Genomic DNA, 21,481 nt, shown 5'->3' on the forward strand with positions numbered 1-21,481 from the left:
TCTTCCACTCCGCAGATAATACAAATAATGAGATGGAAAGATATGCTGTGTTTCGAGAGGTAAAACGCAAAAGAAGGCAATTATTAAATCAAAAAAGATCTGTTCGATCTAATCAAAATTTAAGTATACCTACTTTCAACAATAGTTTCTCTCTATTTTTTCAAAAGTAAATTTTAAATTTCATTACTCATAATTAATTCTTTTCCTTTTTTTTAACACGGTAGCAGTGTAGCATGTCCAGAAATTCAACCAACTACTTCCTCAACGAAAGTTGTTTCTAATCGAGCAACACGTAATTCAGAAATTCAACCAACTACTTCCTCAACGAGGGTTGTTTCTAATCGAGCAAATCAACACCCAAGTAAGTGGCCAAATTTTTTTTTAATTTTTCCCTTAACATTATAGCTTAAAATTAAGGCAACTAAATGTTTGACTGAACTCTTTTATTACAAACTGATTCTTTAGGTATTAATTTAATTTGACTGCAAATATATCATTTAAATTATGTTCTTTATTTCAGTTTTTACAGATTTGACTAATGAAGTATAGAATTTTGGAAGACCAACATGTGTCTGTGAGTATTGTGGCGCAATACTTTAGTACAAAGAAAAGACCCACAAAATCAGAAATACAACTCATTCGAAATTCTCCATTTGTTGCTTGAAAGGAAGAGTCCAATTGCCATTGTTAAAATTTTCTCTTTTTTTGCTACATAATTTACTAGATTACCATGGAAGCAACATTGCAAAAAATTTTAGGAAGCATATTCGCATCTATAATGTAGCCTTTGCTTTTACGTCTATGGATGAAAAAATTGATCATGAAATTAATAAACATGGTGGCCAGGGTGGAGCTACATTGTAGCAAAGGGGGGCAATGACCCCTCCTAATTTTAACTTTTTACATGTAAATTATATGTAAATTTCAGTTTAGCCCCCCTAAAATTTTATTTTAGTCTTTTTTTATTATATAAATATTTTTAGCCCCCTCTAATCTTTAATCTAGCTCCGTCCCTGATGGTGGCCCATATACTTTTTACATTAATGGTCAAAATTATCATTTTCTTGGATCTTTGGTTCCTTTAGATGGGAGAAAAGGTAAATTTGCACAACTTTATATCCATGACACAGCTAATGAGATATCAAATAGATTAGGAGTGTTCAACAATGATGATGGAAGTAGCCCCCTTAAAGAGAAAGTTGTGAGAGATCTAATTCGTATGTTTGAATAATTCGCACAGCTGACTTATGGGTATTTTATAACTAATAAGTCTCTCAAAAATTTATTTATTTATTTAATTATTTAATTTAACAAATATAACAAAATCCTAAATAGGATTGATCAATATGAAAAAATAATGGAGATACCAAGTCAAGACAATGCCAACACAAATCTTCAGAGCAGAATAATTAGAAATCAAATAACTATTCAAGATCTAATGGCCATGCAATGGGAATTTGATGATTAGGTATGACAAAAAAAAACTCACAACATGCATCATACATTCATACTTACTCAAATACCATATACCTAATGATAACATAAATTGAATAGGAAAAGATCTTCACAATTTTAGCAACTATAAACGAAATTGATGATAAATTTGGATGGAACTATGTTGAATGTGAAAAGTGTCATAAGAAAGCATATAAAAAAGGAGACAACTAAATTTGTGGCACATGTAATCAAACACCACAATATCTAACCATAAGGTAATTCTATATACTTTTCATAATCTCATCTATCAAATTATTAGTTACTAATCTAATACTTATTTTAAGTTCAGAATTCAATTAAAGGTTTCAGACTAAAGTGCTACAACAACTTTTGTATTATTTGATGGCGAAGCAAAAAAATTGTTGGGGACAACTGTTTCAAATCTAATGACACTCCAAGAAAGTAATGATATTGAAGCGTCACCCCAATTGAAAAACTTGTGCAACCTCACACTTATATTTGAAGTCAAATTAAATGACTTTAATCTCAAAGAAGGTTCTCAACAATACATTGTTACCAAGACATTTGTTCCAACTAAAAATACTGAACCTCAACACCCATTACAACAAATAAAACAGGTAATATTAAAAAAAATCACTTATTCAAGACATCATTTTTATTTCTAATTTAAATTATTCATTGATTATAAGAACCAACTTCGCCAATACTAATATCATCAGACGAAGATCACATACCCATCAAGAGATTGAGGAAAAAGAAAACCATACAAATTCAAGACACATCTTTGGAAGAAGAACATACATGCAAAGATGGAACAAACAACACAAAAGAAAGTGCATACAACTCAACAATTCATAAAGAATATGCATTCATAAGAATCTACGACCGAAAGAAGAAAGCAACAACTCTAACAACAACCAATAAATAAAAAGGAGGACGAATACCACGTAAGAAGGCTAAGTCCATCAATTAAAACAAATACAAAAATCAAGCCACCAAATATAAATTTTATTTTGTACAACTCTAACATCCAAATACTTTGTATTACAAATTTTTTTAAATAAAACACCTTTTAAATTTATTTTTAATTTATATATATATTTAATTTAATTTTACAAAATATAACAATTTTAATATTTATTGTATACTATTATTAATTTACCGTCTCACGCATCATGCGGGTCTCATTCTAGTTTAATTTCAAACTTCAACAAGATTTTAACTTAACAAATAGCAATTACATATTGAAACCGATAAAGTATATAATTTTGCATTTAATGTTTTTGAAACTTTCTCTGTTTTATAGTTGTTGAAAAAGCTCTCTTTCTCTGTGGTAAATAAAATACGTGTTGCCATTAATAAATTGATATTTAATGAAGATTTATTGATGGTCAAAGTAATTTACCTACCAGATGCCCAAATAATTTTTTTTACTTTAAATTCCACAGAAAAATGTTTACAACTTTACATGATAATTTAAAAACTTGTCTCTAGCCTTCGTTGAAAAAGAAATTCATCAATTGGAAAAATGAGTGCTAATCAGGAAAAAAAAAAATGAAAGGGGTGAAAAAAAAAGTTACTGTGGCTTGGGATTTTCCTTAGCATCCGGATGTTTTTTACTGGGAAAAAAGTATAATAATAATAATAATAATAATAATAATAATAATAATAATAATAATAATAATAATAATAATAATAGTAAACTTTAGAAAATTAAAAATTAAAATATGAGTTTTTTTTTCGGTGTCTACTAAAAATATGAGTTTGTTAAAAGCATAACCTATATATATAAATTTATTTAAGGCTTACTTAATTAAGAATAGTTAATTAGTCAATTACAAAATTTATTAATTTGTTTTTTTTTAATTACAAAATTCAGGATCATTTAAAATACGTATGAAAATAAATTAGATTCATTAATGTGTTATTATATAATTATATCATAAAATAATGATTTTATACCAAAATATTTATGAGTAACACTACGTATACCAAAATAGTAGTTACTATCAAATAATAGCAATAATATAAAGTAAAAATATATGGTATTATACGTATTTGAGTATGATAGTTACAACTAAAATTAAATATACATACAAATAACATTTTTCTATAATATATGAATTTAATCATGATAGATTGTATTGTAAAATAATTTTACTACGAATAATTATGTAAGGTCACTTCATTAAAAATTATTATATTTTATCTTGATTATATGAATAATTATTTAAAAATAATTATATTATGTGTATATTAAAATTAATAATTAAAATTAATTAATAATATAAAATATATATTAAAATATAAATATATATTAAAAATAAAATAAATTATATATATATTTATATATAAATATATTAATGACTAATTTTAATATATAAATAATATTTTTATATAAAAAATAAATAATTTTATAAAATATTATCAATATATTAAAATTAAACTGACAATAATATTATCAAATTTCAATAAAATTATTTTCCTAAACTAGATAATTTTTTTATAAATATTTTTTTTTCAGCATAATATTACTTTTGTTTGTTTCTTTTTCTCCTCTCCTTTTGTTGAGTGCTGAAGACAGTAGTACATGACCACCAACCTATGCAGCCAACATGATCAAAAAGCCAACAAAAACGCAAAGAAAGAAAGACAGCAAGCTTTGTGTGTTGTGTTTTTCTCTGCACACAACACACAGATCTAACCAACATCAACATGGGGTGACTCAAAAACAAAAACTAAAAACCACACAATAAAAGAAAACAAAAACAAAAACAAATAAAGAAGATAAAGCAGCTGAACTTGTTCATCGCCGCCACTGGAAATCACAACCCAATACCTCAAAGTTTCAATTTTTGTTTTCTTTTGTTTTTGGGGGGTGAGTTACTTTTCATCTCAATTATGCTCTCTTTGTTTTTTTGGAAGTTCTTGATTGATTTAATTTGTTCTTCAATTCACTTCTATACCGATCTTCAGTTGTTTTTTATTATTTATTTTTAATTTCAAGTTTGATTATTTTTTTGATTGACCAGGTAGCTTCAATTATATGGTTGCCATTTTTTTTATCATGATCATCATAGTTCTTGTTAGAGTTTGACTGGAGTTTGTTGATTTATCATATTATTTATTATTAAATTTTGTTTTGTGTTTTGTGTTTTTTTTTTATTTCCTCTTGTTTTGATTGGAATTTTGTGTTTGGTCAGGTAATTTTGTAATTATTCAGGCACATCAGATTTTTATTTTTCTTTCTTCCCATTAAATTTTGGAAATTGGGAACAAACTCATCAGGTAATCTCTGTTCTGTTTCAGATCTTTTTGACAGAAGATAAGAAAAAGAAAGGTGGCTTTGATTTATCTGAAACTAAACCTTTTGTGTTGCTTTCATTCTGTTTGTTTTTTTGCTCCAATGAATGCATACAGGTAGAAGAAACTGTGTTGTGTTGTGTTGACTTTGTGGTCAAAACACACAAATTGCTGTGTGGTTCTAGTTTTGATTCACACAATCTTCCAAAGGATTGAGTTCCTTGCAGCTGCATCAGAAGACGAAAAGGCCGGTTTGATTGTTTCGTCGTGATGGCGACTCTAGCTCATGCGAATTCTAGGAGAATGTATTCATGGTGGTGGGACAGCCACATAAGCCCAAAGAATTCAAAATGGCTCCAAGAAAATCTGACTGGTAATGCCTTCCACCAATCTGGGAGAAATGAATTTCAAATATCTATTGTTTTTGTTTGTATCTATGGATCAACTAATTGTTCATGATATTGAACTCTAAAGGAAGTCTTATTAAGGTTTTCTCTTTCTTTGCTATCATAATATTATGCATAATTAGTGAGATATGTTACTTTGCTATAAGTTTTGGAATATTGAACCGGACAAGCATATTTGGTTGTTTGCTTAGTCTGGCACAATGATGTAATCTGATTCAAACGGTTTTCCAATTTGAGGCATTTTAAGGTGATTAATGGCTTTATATATGGAAACATTTTCTCTAAATATGCAACTTTGCATTTGTTTACATCTTTTGAATCTTATTAGAAGTTATTTTCTTTCTGTTTTAATAACGAAAGATGTTTAAGCATTCGAAGACAGGATTTATTTCATCATAGAAAAAATAGCAAGTATGTCTTTTCAAATGATCATGTTTATTTGCTTAATGGCCAGAAAGTTGTGATAACATTTTTCGGTTAACATACCATCTGCTGCTATGCTTTTAGATGCATGTGAACTTATCAAAATGGTATCTTCTGTTTCTCAGACATGGATGTCAAGGTGAAGCAAATGATTAAGCTTATTGAAGAAGATGCTGATTCATTTGCACGGAGAGCAGAAATGTATTATAAGAAACGGCCAGAGCTTATGAAATTGGTCGAAGAGTTTTATCGGGCTTATCGGGCATTGGCTGAAAGATATGACCATGCAACTGGAGTGATCCGCCATGCACATCGAACAATGTCCGAAGCATTTCCTAATCAAGTTCCAATGATGCTGACAGATGATTTACCAGAGACTGAGCCACGCACACCTGATTCGCGGCACCCTTCACGTGCATTCGACCTCAATGGAGCTAATACTGAAGATCATGATTCTTCTATAAACAAAACAGGTTTAAAACACCTCAATGATCTTTCTATCCCCAGAGAACATGAAAATTTTTCGAAGTTTCCAGAAGGAAATGCTAGAAGGGGTCTCGATTTTCATGACTCACAAGAGGATGGTGGAGGGCTAAACAATGGAAGCCACGATGAAAAAACTCGAGCCTTGTCAGAATCTGAACGGGTGACAAAAACTGAGACAGAAATTTTGGCCTTAAAGAAAGCCATTGCTAAATTAGAAGATGAAAAGGAAGCTGGTTTGCTTCAGTATCAGCAGAGTTTGGAGAGATTATCTAATCTTGAATCAGAAGTTTCTTCTGCACAAGAGAATTCTCGGAAACTTGATGAGCGAGCAAGTAAAGCTGAAGCTGAAGTTCAAGCCTTGAAGGAAGCCCTCAAAGAATTACAAGCTGAAAGGGAAGCTAGTCTTCTTCGATATCAGGAATGCTTGGAGAAAATATCTAATCTGGAGAATAATATTTCTTTTGCTCAAAAGGATGCAGGAGAACTCAATGAACGAGCTGCTAAAGCGGAAACAGAAGTCGAGTCTCTAAAGCAGGACCTTGCTAGAGTTGAAGCTGAAAAGGAAGCTGCCCTTGTTCAATATCAACAGTGTCTGGAGACATTATCGAAATTGGAGGAGAGGTTGAAAGAAGCTGAGGAAAATGCAAGAAGAATTACTGAGCAGGCTAATGCAGCTGAACATGAAATCGAGGCAATGAAGTTGGAAATTGCTAAACTCACTGAAGAGAAGGAAGATGCTGCTTTGCGTTATCAGCAATGCTTGGAGATAATTTCCAGTTTGGAGCATAAACTCTCTTGTGCCGAAGAGGAAATTCGTAGGCTACATTCCCAGATAAATGAAGGGATTGAAAAGTTACGCAATTCCGAAGAGAAGTGTCTTCTCTTGGAGACATCAAATCACACTCTGCATTCTGAATTGCAGTCTTTAGCCCAAAAGATGGGATCTCAAAATGAAGAACTAAGTGAGAAGCAGAAAGAGTTGGGGAAAATTTGGAGTTGCTTACAAGAGGAGAGGCTGCGGTTCATTGAGGCCGAAACTGCATTCCAAACTCTTCAGGATTTGCATGCCCAATCTCAGGAAGAGCTTAGATCTCTTGCTGCCGACCTTCACGGTAAGGCTGAAAAACTGGAGAATGTGGAATCACAGAAGCAGGCTTTACAGGATGAAGTACACAGGTTCAATGAGGAAAACAAGATTCTAAATGAGCTCAAAATTTCTTCATCTCTATCTATCCAGAATTTGCAGGATGAGATATTGAAACTCAGGGAGACTATAAAGAAAGTGGAGCAGGAGGTTGAGCTGCGAGTTGATGAAAGAAATGCTCTTCAGCAAGAAATTTACTGTCTTAAGGAGGAGCTTAATGATATGAATAAAAGACATGAAACTCTGATGGTCGAAGTGAGGTCAACGGGCTTTGATCCAGAGTGTTTCGGGTCATCTGTGAAAGAATTACAAGACGAGAACACGAAGTTGAAGGAGACGGTCGAGACTGACAAAGGTGAAAAAGCAGCCCTTCATGAAAAACTGGAGATCATGGAGAAACTTCTAGAGAAAAATTCCGTTCTAGAGAATTCCCTTTCAGACTTGAATGCCGAGCTAGAGAGCGTCAGAGGAAAGGTAAAGGCGTTGGAAGAAACATGCGAATCTTTGCTTGCGGAGAAATCAATGCTTCTTGCCGAGAAGGCCGCCTTATTTTCCCAGTTACAAACAACTTCTGAAAATCTGGAGAATCTCTCAGAAAAGAACAAACTTTTAGAAAATTCACTGTTTGATGTGAATGCTGAACTTGAAGGATTAAAGGTAAAGTCGACGACCTTAGAAGACACGTGCAAGTTACTTGACAATGAGAAGTCTAGTGTCATCTCTGAGAAAGAAACCTTACTTTCACAGTGGAACATCACACAGCAAACACTGCAAGATCTTGAAAAACAGCACAGTGAATTGGAGATGCAGCATTTGGAATTAAAAGGAGAGAGAGAGTCTGCACTGAAAAAGGTAGAAGAGTTACTGGTTTCCCTATATTCCGTGAGGGAAGAGCATTCCAGAGTCACTAAGTTGAGTGAAAATGAATTGGCTGAGAAGGAATCACAAATTCATGCTCTACAAGAAGATGCAGATCTCCAGAAGAAGGAATATGAGGAGGAACTGGACAGAGCAATGCATGCTCAAATGGAAATTTTTATCTTGCAGAAAAGTATTCAGGATTTGGAGAACAAGAACTTTTCCCTTCTAATTGAGAGTCAGAGGCTTTTGGAGGCATCAAAGTTGTCTGAGAGAATGATATCTAAACTGGAGACCGAAAATGCTCGGAAACAGGGTGATGTGGATTCTTTGTCTGAGAAAATCAGAATACTAAGAATTGGGCTGCTTCAGGTACTGAAAACTCTCAACACTGATGGCGAACATTTGCGTGAAGATACGCATGAAGAAGATCAGATGCTTCTAAACCGTATACATCAAAAGCTTCAAGATGTAAATGAGTCCTTTGACACAGTTTTCAGTGAAAGCCAGCAAGTGGCCGTTGAGAATTCGGTTCTGGTTATGTTCCTTGGGGAAATGAAACAAAAGTTAGAAAATCTTGTGACAGAAAGAGATGCACTCGACGAGGAATTCAAGATCCAGTCGAAGCAGTTCTTGGCATTGCAAATCGAGGTCCAGAAGATATTGGAGAAGAATCAGGAGTTGAAGTTGACAATATACAAGGGAGAAGAGAGAATGGAAATAATGACATCCGAAATAGAGACTCTGCGAAAACAGGTGGCAGACTTGGAAGAGGGAAACAAATTCTTGAATGAAGAAAATAGCAAAGTATTTGAAGAGAAAAAGTCCTTGACAGGAAGATTTCTAGATCTTGGCGAAGAGAAAAGTAAGTTGGAAGAAGAAATGTGTTTTGTGATCCGCGAGATAATAGCTCAGTCTAATATTTCTGTGATCTACGAGAACATTATCTTCGAGAAACTTATGCAACTTAAAGAACTAGATGAAGATCATCAGAAGCTTTGTTCGATAAACAATGACCTTGAAGAGAGATTGAAACTAATGGTGGGAAAATTAGAGCATTCAGAATTGGAAAATTCACATCTCAAAGACTTATTTGTGAAGTCAAATGTTGAATTGAAGTTAGTTGAATCTGTCAATGATCAATTAAGTTGTGAGATTACAAATGAAAAGGAATTGCTCTCCAGAAAGGAAAATGAGCTTTTGGAAGCAGCCACACTGTTTAATGCTTTGCTGGCTGAGAAAACAGAATTGCATAGAATGGTGGAAGATCTGAAGTTTAAGTATGATGAGGCGACGGGGATACTTAAAGACCAGGCAAATCAAATTCTGAAATTATCCTCGGATAAGGATCGCCAAACCGAAGAGCTCGAACACCTTTGCGAAGTGAATCAGAAGTTGGAGAATGAAATGAGGCACCTGCATCAACAACTTGGTGAAACTAAGTTGAGAGAAAAGGAGTTGAGTTATGAGGTGCAGAAGGGAACGGACGAGATTGAAGAATGGGAAACTCAGGCTACAACACTCTATGCTGAACTGCAAATTTCTTCTGTCATTGAAACATTGTTTGAAGGGAAGGTCTGTGAACTATCCGATGCATGCGAGAATCTTGAACGCAAAAACCACTCTAAAGAACTGGAAAGCGAGCAGCTGAAGGAAAGAGTTAGCCAGTTGGAAGGCGAAAATGGAAGACTGCATGGTCAGTTAGCTGCTTATGTCCCGGCAGTTGCCGCTTTAACCGATAGTGTAACATCTCTGGAAATGCAGACTGTTACAAATCGAAAACCTCATGACCATGAAGAATCTAAGGTACTAAGATATGCAGTGTTTCTTTCTTAAACTGTATTATAATTTCTCAATATTTTAGTTCATGGTCATTATTTTTGTTCATTTCTTATGGTAATTGATGCAATTTGATTTTCTTATGGAAACCATTTTCAGGTTCAAAAGATGTTGGTAGATCATGAAAACACTGAAAGTGGTCAACAAACAAGTGAAGATCGGACTGTCGTGGCACCGGATGCACTCGCAGACCTGCAGAGGAGGATCCTGGCAATTGAAACAGCAGTGAAGCTGATAAATGAAAGCAGGCATGCTTCTCAAGCGAATGAAGCGAATGAGAATCGGAATGGAGCCGCTTCAGACCTGAGAACAGGGAAATCAAGGCCAGATGTTCCTGTAACTGAGATTGAAGTTCTGCCAAAAGACATCATGCTTGATCAAATCTCTGAGTGTTCATCATATGGGATAAGTAGGAGAGATACACCTGAGGCTGATGATAAGATGCTCGGCTTATGGGAAAGTGCCAATACACCGAATTTCACGGATGAACCGGGTGGCTACAATCGAAGAGGAGCAACCAAGGATTCGAAAAGTAAGCATCCTTCGTCGGAGTCTTTGGTGGAAAAGGAGTTGAGTGTGGACAAATTAGAGATCTCGAGACGAATGAAGCAGGCACACGAGGAAGGCAACAAGAGCAAAGTTCTAGAAAGGCTTGATTCCGATGCGCAGAAGTTGATAAACCTTCAAATAACCATACAAGATTTGATGAAGAAGATGGAGATTACTGAGAAAAGCGCAAAGGGAAAAGGTGTTGACTATGATGCTGCGAAAGGACAACTTGAAGCTGCTCAAGAGACCGTCACGAAGCTGTCCGATGCCAACAGTAAACTGACAAAGAATGTCAAAGAAGGTACACTGTCTTCCGGCAGGAAGGACTCGGCAGACTTGGATGAGAGCGGAAGCGTCAGCAAAGAGAGAGGAGTCTTGGAACAGGCACGGCGAGGATCTGAAAAAATAGGACAACTACAGCTAGAGGTTCAAAGACTGCAGTTTCTGCTTCTGAAACTTGATGGTGGAAAAGAAAACAAGGAGAAAGCAAGATTCATGGATCGAAGTCCTCGAGTACTTTTGCGCGATTATCTCTACGGCGGCGCAAGAAACAACCAGCAGAAGAAGAAGAAGAAAGGTTTTTGTGCATGTGTGAGACCTCCAACCAAAGGAGACTGAGTTAGCAAAACCATTTTCTCGGCATATTTTTAGCATAGTATTATTTCAAATAACATGAGACATTACATTTAGCTTTCTTGTTTGTAAAGTTTCCTTTTTTATAATAGATGGTATAAATGATCCTTACATGTTTTGATCCTTTTGTACATTTTGTGCCTCATATATATTCATAAGAAGAGGCTAAGATGGAATTTTCACCATTTTGTTTTTCTATCCTTTCTCTGAATAATTCCCTCCAATTCTTTCTCATTGCTGTAGCCTGTAGGATTCATGTTTTTGTTTGTTGTTTACTTATTTTCCTCATCATTGTGGTTCTGTGGATTCATGTTTTTGTTTTAGTTTTGAATTTTTAAATAACTGTTTAGTGACATATATAAAAATTGATAAATTTGATTGTATTAATAATGAAAAGATTATTCAATCTTTTTAAAATATGTAACTTAGAAAAATGGAGTTTTAAGTTATGTGTTATTATTTAAATTGCTATTTTAGTATTTTAATTTATTAGTTAGATAATTTGAAAATTAATGATATTTTATAACAATAAAATAATTGTCATGTTATATATGTTTTTGTTTTTACTAATAAAATTTTTTGAATTTGTGACTGGTCTCAAGAATCATTGTCCAAAATTTAATCGCATTTAGCTCTTCATTAATCTAATTGTTTGCTTCTTAATAATTTTAGAGGATCATTATCCTAATCTTTCAATTGAAATAGTTTTAGAGCACAAATCATGGAGATACTTTCCATTTCAATAGATCATCAAGCTTATTACATATTGATTTACACATCAGATTTTCTTCCAACATAGGATGCAAACTCTTGAGAAACAAAAACACACATCAATCTTTCATTTTTTTTATATATAAATTACCCTGTGCTTCTCTCTCTCTCTCTATATATATATATATATTCTTCAGCATGAATCACAAAAACTCATGCCACATCTTTTAATTTGATATTTTTGGCTCAGACTTTGTTCCAACCCTCTGATTCATCTTTCTTGGAATTTGGTTTGCATGTATGTAACATGAAGTTGCAAGCTCCAACAGCTTCTTCAACTGTCAAATATATCCATTTTTCACCAATTTTCTCTTGGAATTTGGATTTGTTGAGTTTCTTCATCACCTCACTCCCAGGGTTGACCATAACAAGCTACACACAAATTGGAAAAAAAATATTTAAAAAAAATAAAATAAAGCATATTAAGCATTCTAATAAATGACCCCAAGAAATCCTTAGTACTATCTAATAATAACACAAGAAATTAAAGGGTGAGTTTACTTGTAGCCCTCTTCTATCTGCAATCTTATTGACCTCTTCAAGCATGCTTATGCCACTTGTATCAATGTTCCCAACAGCTGCCAATCAAATTACACACAAATTCAGAATTTCAATTTTGATAACCACATTGCTAGTTAAGGGAAAAGATCTTCTTGCATTTATGTTATACAAGAACAATGATAGAATGATTCATATTTCTTATTCTTATTGTGTGCTCGTTATTTTATCATCATAAGAGTGATAAATTAACCAGCATACAATGACAAAGACATACAAATTTTAATCTTTACTATTAATCTTTTCAAATAATATTATTTTTATGTTAAAATAAATACGAGGTGGACAAATGTACAAATAATATTATTCTTTAAATCATGATACGCGCTACTCATCAATGTGTCAATCAGACACAAGCTGTCGAAACTGAAAAAAACCAAGTGGACCCATTTCGTGCAGACATGATACGTCAACAAATCATTCGATAATTCGATAATGTTAGGAAGATAAAAAAAAAAAACAGAACTTATCTTATGTAGTATCTATTAATTGTTGACGATTAATGAATATTAAATAAGACAAGTTATGACTGTTTTTGATTAATTTTCTTTAGTTACCAAACATTTCCGCATCATTTTCCATAATTACTATATACTTAGTTACTTAATTCTCATATCCAATACTTAATTACTTACCACTCATATCCAATATAAGATATTGCAAACTTGTCTCCCCAGTATCTTTAATTCTATCCTCCTCATCATCAATCCACCTTGTGATCCTATGAAAAATAACCATTTTTTGAAAAAACAAAAAAAGTATTAGCAATTTAGCATCCACTTATTATTATTATTATTATTATTATTATTATTATTATTATTATTATTATTATTATTATTATTATTATTATTATTATTATGATGATGATGTAGGTTTCTTGGTAATTACCTCTCTCTTAAATAGTTTGCATTGGCAAAGTAAATTGGTGCATCAATCTCTAGAATTAGGATTCCAGGAACATGATTTGCATTTTGGTATTGCTCAACATTTCTGTATATACCAGAATTTGGAATGTTCCCTAAAACAAATGTCTTTGGTCTTGTAACAAATAGAAGTACCCTAAGCACAGATAATGCAACCTGAAAAATGCACACAAGTAATAAGCACATAATTTAATTTTCACAAACCCTATATATTTATTGTGTTTAGATAATCAAAACAACTTATCACAAAAAGCTCTGTCAGAGATGCTTGTGAAAGAAGTTGAATTAGACTAAAAATTCTCATAGTTGTTGTACTAGTTTCAATTAGATTTTTATAGTTATAAATTTTGTAAATAAGTATTTATATTATATCATGCTAAAACTAGCTACCAAATCAATTATTTATATAAAATATATGTCAAAATATAAAATACATATTAAAAATAAATTAAACAATATATATTTTTATACACAAGTACATAATAATTAATTTAATAGTTAATGTGTATATATTTTTTTATATTATATACAACTTTTCAATTAATTTTTATAATTAAAATATTTCTAACCAAGTTTCTAAACAGTTAGGAAATTTTCTCATCAAGCCCATGTGTATAAATTGCCTTTTTTTTTTTTGAAATTTTTGTATCCAAATAAATTTTATCACAAAATATATATTTAAATTGGAGGTAACTGAATGAAAAATACTTATAGAATATAAACTATAAAGACTTAATTAAAAATTTAAGACTTAGAATTGAAAAATCAGTAAAATGATAGTACGAGAGAAATAATATTTTTTTTTGTGAAAAAAAAAAGAAAATTGAGTAGATTGATGCATACCGCAATGACAAGGCCAATTTCAACACTAGCAAAGACGACACCAATGTATGCACTCATGCACACAAAAAAGTCAAACTTGTCAACGTTCCAAAGATGAATTGCAGCTTCATAATCTATGAGGCCAAGCATTGCAGAAACAATAATGGCTGCTAGCACCACAAGGGGTGTGTAATGGAACAATGGTGTTAGGAACAACAACGTTAGCATCACTGCAATTGACATCACTATGTTTGATACTGCTGTCTTGCATCCAGCATTATAGTTCACAGCTGAACGTGAAAATGGCCCTGAAATAATTTTAAAAAAAATATTTTTAAATTTTTATATGTCACACTTTTTTTTTTAGTTTAATTCTCAAGAAATGCATGCAATTGATTAATTAACTGTTGTAAACACCTTTATTTGTTTATGTGCTTTTTATATCTTAAGTTTTAATATATACAATTTAACACGATTAGACACACTTAAATACTATTACGTATCAGTGTGTCTAATCTTATTCTTGAAATAAATTTAGATATAGTATATATTATTATTTATTAAAATAAAAAATATTTTAAATATTTGATATAATTAAAATAAAATATTAAAAATAATTAAAAAATCAATTTATATTTTAATATCAATAAAATATCAAAATATCATTACAATTTATCTAAAAAATACTTTATATTTTATATGTATGTGTGTTTCCATATCTTATAAAATTTTAAAATTTTTATGTCGGTGTGTCCCGTATCCGTACCAATATCCATGTATCATAAAATTTGACAATATGGGATTATTGTCGAATAATTTTTTTTTTTTTAAAGGCCCTTATTGATAATTTCTTTTTCAAGTTCACCCTTCTCTTATAAGATAATTATGTTAATAGAAAAATTTTATTGAAAGACTAATTCTAGAAGAACAGTTAATGATAGTTTTTTTTTTTTTTTTGCATTTCTTGATTATTTATGAATGGTGAATTGCAAATATTGAATTTAAAAGCTAAGAGTTGTCAATTGCATTCTTCTGTTTTTTTTTGAAAAAAAATTATAGGTATCTTATTACACAAGAAATAATTTTATTTGGGACAAAAATCTTTATATTGTGGTGTAGTAATGTAGTTTACTCTTCAAAATAAAAATTCCTTTTTTCGTTTACAAAATTTAAACCTAAAACCTTTACATATATACTTCAATGAGATTCAAGTATATACATACTACTTGAACCAACCATCCAAAAACAATAACTTAAAAGGGTATATATTTTTGTTAAAACTAGTATATGTGGATTAGCTAGTGATGAAAAACTCAAGATTTAATCATCCTTGATTTTATAATTTACATTATATGTAATTAATGTTATTCTCTTAATTTAATGGTGATTAAATTCTTATTTTACTAATTTTTATTTTAGAAAAACATAATCTATGACGTTTATTTATATTTGCTACGTACGAGTAATATTTTTATGATGCATTCTAACTATGATTATAATGGCTACATACAATGCCTATATATGAAATTTTAACTACATTTAAAATTAAAGTTATATTTTTTATGATTTAATAATAATTTTTTAATTTAAAAAAATAATAAAAAATGTAATTAAAATAAAAAAATTATCAAATAATAAAAAATATTAATTTTAACTAAAATTTTAAAGTATTGTCAAAATTCCATAACCTTAATTACCTGTTGTGAGGTAGCAAGAGGTGAAAGAACCAAGAACATTCATGGTGCCAATAGCTATCATCTCTTTATTGCCATCAATATGGTAATTCTTAAACATTGCAAAGCTTCTTCCAACTGCTATTCCTTCAGCAAGTGCTATGATTCCAACAACAATCCCTGTTTTTATTGCTGTGCCCATGTATGGCGACACAAACACCAAATCCGTCATTGATGGTGGATTCAACCCTTTCTTCAATTCTCCTATCTGATCATCAAACATTTTTTTTTTAAATTAGGAGTGATACTCGAACTTAAGACTTTAAAGTGAAGATGGAATATTATGTCATTTGAGTTAAAACTCGTTGCAATTATATAATAAAATTATTAATTTCATTTTTAATATATTCATCTTTTATTTATTAGGTTTAATTGTTCTATTAATTCTTATAGTTTTAGCAAATTTATAATTAGGTTCCTATATCTTTTTTCGTTTCAATTATATCTTTATACTATTTTTAATTTTATTAGTGTAAAAAATATTAGAGTTAATTGAATATTTATCGGCACATTGAAGATATCCACAATTAAGAACCTAAGTATACTTTCGACCACATATTTTTGGGTAAAATATTTTGTTAATTTTAATGTTTTTGATATGAAAATGACCTAATTACAAAATTAAAAATAATGTAAAAACTCAATTGAAAATAAAAAAATTATAAAAATATAATTACAAATTTGATAAAACTACAGAAATCAACAAAGTAATTAAACCTATTCATTATTATTTAAGAGCTTAATTTCGATAAATTAATAGTATAAAATATTTTACATAATCATCTAATCATATTATATTTTATCATTTACGAAATTAATGTAAAAAATAGTTATTTTTTTTGACGTAGTATTACATAATTAGATAACGTAAAACTAACATTACATCAAAATTAAATTTATTATTTAATGAAGTAGAATGGGCATAGTGGTCATTACTCACCACTTGAACGCCGTGGTTCTCAGCGTGAGTGAAATAGACGAGAAAGCTTCCCAATATAACGGACGTTAACGGTGCCATTGCTGATACCCAAAACAACTTTGGTTTTCTTTTGCTCTGCATTTATATGTCACATACCCAAATTCATATTCTATAATAATTCACATAATTATTATGCCATTTAATTTAATTATAAGATAATAAATATTAATTTCTATAACTAAGTATTAGATTTTGTGCATGTGAAGATGCATTACTTACAAAATATCTTGTGAGAAGGAGGAAGAAAATGAAGGTAAATCCTAACACTGCGCTCTCCCATCTCCACTGCCATAAACCAACAACGAAGTAAAAATAAATTATACTATTAGAGTCAAAAGAGTAAATGGAAAAAATGAATATTATATACTCCAATTTTGGAGCTACCTGGAAAATATTTAATTATAAAAATTTATTATTTAAGATTAACAATTAAAATAATTTCAATTTAATATGAATAATTTTTTGAGAACTTTTAGAATCATAAAAATTTCTTGGTGACAAAAATTTTAATTTGAGATTGTTGGAGACTAATTTGAGAGTTTATCAAAAAATCATTATTTATGGTTTAGTCTCTGAAAAAATTAGATGTGTGTTAATTTAATTATCAAAAGATTAAAAATTTTAAATTAATTCTTAAATAATAAATTAAATTGACTTTTTCGTCAGTTAGATAATAATATGTAACAAAATAATTTATATCGCATAATATCATCTAACTAATAAAAAAATAATTTAAATATTTAATTATTCATAATTGTAAGGACCAAACTGAACATTTAATAAATCTACATTCTATTATTGTTCCATTAAATAAATAAATATCTCACAAATAACAGATTCTAGTATTTAGGCATAGGATAAAATAATAATAATAATAATAATAATAATAATAATAATAATAATAATAATAATAATAATAATAATAATAATAATAATAAAAGGTTGCACTACATACCTGATGAGTTTGGGAAAAAACAGAGCGCATAACTGAGATGATATCAGCACTGTGAGTGAAATGTTGAAGACCAAGAATGGATTTGAGTTGTTGTAAGCAAACCACAGTGGCTGCTCCTCCCATGAACCCTACTATTGTTGCATGTGACAGAAAATCCACTATAAACCCTAGCCTGCACTCCAACCAATTTATTCATCAATAATTATTCTACTTATTAGTCTTTCACTATTTCTATTGATTAGATTATAATCATGAATTATTCTGTTTTTTTTTTTAAATATTTGTCATCACTTCTAGAATCTGGTACATTAAGAATTTAATATATTTTAATACAATTTATATTTAGATACATTTATTATTATTATTATTATTATTATTATTATTATTATTATTATTATTATTATTATTATTATTGATAAAATTATATCAATAATAACGTGTTATACGAAAAAAAAAGAAGGAGGGTGGGGGAATCTCATTGAAAAATTCTAAATGTTTGAAAAAGACAAACATGAAAGGACAAAAATAATCTTCCCCCATACAATGTACTGCCAAGTCCCGAAGATCGCATTACCTTGCTTTTTTCCTTTCAAACATTCTTTTTTTTTTCTTTTATCATTTATTTTCTTCCACTTAAATGATTCACTTGCTTATTCCTTTTACTTCTGAAAATATATTAAAATTTAAAATAATATGTTAACCTTATTGTGCACATTTTGCATAAGACATTATAATGATTGTGAGTTAGTGAAAATGAAAATGAGCATGCTTAATAATAATTATTGTTGAGTTGAATATTGGATTTGAATTTATTTGATTAATTAAGATTATAAATATACCTGAAGAGACCCAATGAAGCTTGGAAAATTCCAGCAAAGAAAGTAGAAGTGAAAGCAAGGTGGAGAAAAAGATTTGGATTCTGAATTGGATTAACTTCACTTGACAACATTGAACCCAAAAGAAGAGATCCAACTGCCACAGTTCCCACTGCTAAGTCCCTTGAGCTTCCCATCATTGCATAAATCAATGGTGGTATGAAACTTGAATCTGCTCCCATCAATCAATAATTATAATTATCATCAATTATTCAGAGAAAGTAATTTTTTTTTAAAAAAAGAAAGAAAATTATCTTATTATTAATTATAAGATACATAATTTTTTTATTAAGGATATAATTATTCATATATATATATATATAATATTTTGAATAAGATGTAATTTTATGATATAATATTAAAATTTTATTAAAAAAAGTTTAAGATTTGATATTTATTGCCCAAAAGAAAAAAAAAATTCAATATAAGACAATAATAATTCATGTGTCTCCTAGCTTAGGGGATTGAAAAAGGATGAATTGAAGGAAACTTCTTGCTAGCTCTAAAAAACTCTTAAAAGTTATATTTTTCTTAAAATTTATAGTAAAATAGCAGACAATGCAATAGAAATGTGATTGATTTTTCTTCTTTTTATCCGTTTAAATATTTAGAATAAGAGATGATTTCATAATATAATATCAAAATTATAATAACAAAAAAATTTAAGATTTGATATTTATTATCCAAAAGAAAAAAAAAATCAATATAAGACAATAATAATTCATGTGTCTCCTAGCTTAGGGGATTATTGAAAAAGGATGAATTGAAGGAAACTTCTTGCTCTAGGAAACTCTTAAAAATTATTTTTCTTAAAATTTATTGTAAAATAGCACACAATGCAATAGAAATGTGATAGATTTTTCTTCTTATTATGATAAAATTTAATTACTTATATTAAACTATATTTATATGGCCTTTATCAAGAAGATATATGTAGTTTCAACTAAAAGGAAAAATAAAACTACATATAGAAAATCTTTTGTGTTACTAAGTTAAAGTATTATTCTTCATTAAAAATTAAAGAAATTAAAAAAAGTTGAGTTTAAAAGAGATTATATTGTATATAATTCTATATATTCTTGATGATCATCATAAGAGAGAAATTAAAGTAAACTTAATTAAATACATATAATACCCACATAATCCAAGAATTGGAGGCAAGTTTGCAAGCTTAGCATAGCTGATTCCTTGAGGTATGGCTAAGCTAGCAATGGTGATTCCGGCAATGAGGTCCGATTTCAAGAACTGAAACGTGTAACTCGGACCCCATTCAAATATTGGGAAGAAGTACTGGAGTCCAAGAACCAACCTCTTTGAAGGAGGCTGGTTCTTGAACCTCCTTAACGGGTCGTCCGGAAAGAATGTCTCCTTCATTGAGTATTTTAGAAACTTGAAAAATGGTTGTGGTGGTGGAACAACCACACGAGGATGTTGTTCACTCTCATCACTATTCATAGATGAAGGATATGATGATGAATAATCAACATTACCCATTTTTTCTCTAATAATAGTATATCTTATCCTTAATAATAAGTACAAATATAATTAATGGTGCTAAAAATATGTATGACTAGTATGTGTTATATATAGTACTAAATATTAATAAATGTGTTTGATTATGCTAATCAAGTTTATATTAAAGTGGTTTTAGTTTGGTGTATATGTTGGGAGGAATAATAATTAGGAGAAATATATGTGTTATATCTAAATTATGGTGGATGAGGTTGGTTTTTTTTGGATAGAAATTTAGGTATAAGAAGAAGGAGAGAAGGACAAAATATTTGAGGAAGAAGAAGAAGGAGGGTGGTGTGTGTTTAGAGTGTGAATGACATGGCTTTATATAATAGTTTTTGTGCACAGCCTAACTTATATGCACTATATAATAAGTTATTAAATTATTGACATATTGTTGAAAAAAAAAAGTAGACAATTATATGATTTATTAATATGATTTTTTTATTATTTTATTAGTTTTGGTTTTCTATCAAATATGGTGAGTTTAGTTTTCTTTTTAGCAACTTTTTTAGGTTTAATAATTTTCTCACTTTCCATGTGGATGTGAGATAATTGTATGTATGTCTTAATCGATATAGTTGTTAATAGGTTCGTTGTCAAAAGTTCTCTTTAATTAATTGCATCTGATTTAATTTGACCTTAACCCAATATTAGTTCAGTTCTAGTAGTTAGGATTAGGCTCATTAGGAGTTATAGGGAGGTTTTAGTTATTTGATTAGGCATATAAATAAGTATATTGTCTCATTGTGTATTAACAATGTATAGTACTCTCTTACAGAAATATAAATCAATTAGCTATTAATTCTTTTTTATTTTAAGAAGATGACTACTCACATGAAATTTTTATGTAAAAATAATATTTAAAAATTATTAAATAATTTAATATATTTTATTAAATTATTATTTAATAATTTTTAATTATTATTTTTATATAAAAATAATTTTATGTGAATCGTGACAAATTAAGTTGAAACACATGTCAAGGTGAAATTATAGTAGTGTATATTTATTACCATGTCAACACCTTCAATTGATTTTTTTTTTTGATAAAATGCTAACTGCTTCTTTTTAAAAGCCTATATTTACTAGATTATTCTAGTATAAAAACTTTAACTAATCTCGTTTAACTCATAAAAATTATAAAAAAGACATTAATTCCTCTAAAAAATCATTTTAAAATCTCAAATGTGAAAAACATCTAATGATTTAATTATTCTATTAGTTTTTATAATTTTACTAAATTTTTAATT

At 29.7% G+C, this 21,481-nt stretch overlaps 2 protein-coding genes across 2 annotated transcripts; one reads left to right on the top strand and one right to left on the bottom strand.

The window, feature by feature from the left end:
* Positions 1 to 3,980: 3,980 nt before the first annotated feature.
* Positions 3,981 to 11,296, top strand: LOC112737166 (protein NETWORKED 1D). Its single transcript, XM_025786937.3, has 5 exons — positions 3,981 to 4,336; positions 4,662 to 4,746; positions 4,879 to 5,134; positions 5,717 to 9,885; positions 10,018 to 11,296. Exons 3-5 carry the CDS (start codon positions 5,032 to 5,034, stop codon positions 11,083 to 11,085), a joined length of 5,340 nt encoding a protein of 1,779 aa, XP_025642722.1. The 5' UTR covers positions 3,981 to 4,336; positions 4,662 to 4,746; positions 4,879 to 5,031; the 3' UTR covers positions 11,086 to 11,296.
* Positions 11,297 to 11,805: 509 nt separating this feature from the next.
* LOC112737175 (sulfate transporter 3.1) lies at positions 11,806 to 20,869 on the bottom strand. The gene is made up of 11 exons (XM_025786948.3): positions 19,856 to 20,869; positions 18,681 to 18,888; positions 17,842 to 18,013; positions 17,106 to 17,171; positions 16,848 to 16,961; positions 15,872 to 16,115; positions 14,196 to 14,482; positions 13,318 to 13,508; positions 13,065 to 13,150; positions 12,373 to 12,449; positions 11,806 to 12,243 (listed from the first exon to the last, which is right to left on the bottom strand). The coding sequence occupies exons 1-11, from the start codon at positions 20,208 to 20,210 to the stop codon at positions 12,058 to 12,060; spliced, it is 1,986 nt and encodes a 661-aa protein (XP_025642733.1). The 5' UTR covers positions 20,211 to 20,869; the 3' UTR covers positions 11,806 to 12,057.
* Positions 20,870 to 21,481: the final 612 nt, after the last annotated feature.

Source organism: Arachis hypogaea, chromosome 2, assembly GCF_003086295.3.
Source record: "Arachis hypogaea cultivar Tifrunner chromosome 2, arahy.Tifrunner.gnm2.J5K5, whole genome shotgun sequence".
Classification (NCBI taxonomy): Eukaryota; Viridiplantae; Streptophyta; class Magnoliopsida; order Fabales; family Fabaceae; genus Arachis; species Arachis hypogaea.

What these genes read in the sequence shown, in the direction of transcription:
- LOC112737166 (XM_025786937.3), top strand. Translation starts at nt 5,032, where the DNA reads ATGGCGACTCTAGCTCATGCGAATTCTAGGAGAATGTATTCATGGTGG. An exon ending in GCTCCAAGAAAATCTGACTG is followed by an intron (nt 5,135 to 5,716) that starts GTAATGCCTTCC and finishes TCTGTTTCTCAG; the next exon opens with ACATGGATGTCAAGGTGAAG. An exon ending in ATGACCATGAAGAATCTAAG is followed by an intron (nt 9,886 to 10,017) that starts GTACTAAGATAT and finishes AACCATTTTCAG; the next exon opens with GTTCAAAAGATGTTGGTAGA.
- LOC112737175 (XM_025786948.3), bottom strand. Translation starts at nt 20,210, where the DNA reads ATGGGTAATGTTGATTATTCATCATCATATCCTTCATCTATGAATAGT. An exon ending in GCCTCCAATTCTTGGATTAT is followed by an intron (nt 18,889 to 19,855) that starts GTGGGTATTATA and finishes TGATGGGAGCAG; the next exon opens with ATTCAAGTTTCATACCACCA. An exon ending in GCAAACTATTTAAGAGAGAG is followed by an intron (nt 13,151 to 13,317) that starts GTAATTACCAAG and finishes TATTTTTCATAG; the next exon opens with GATCACAAGGTGGATTGATG.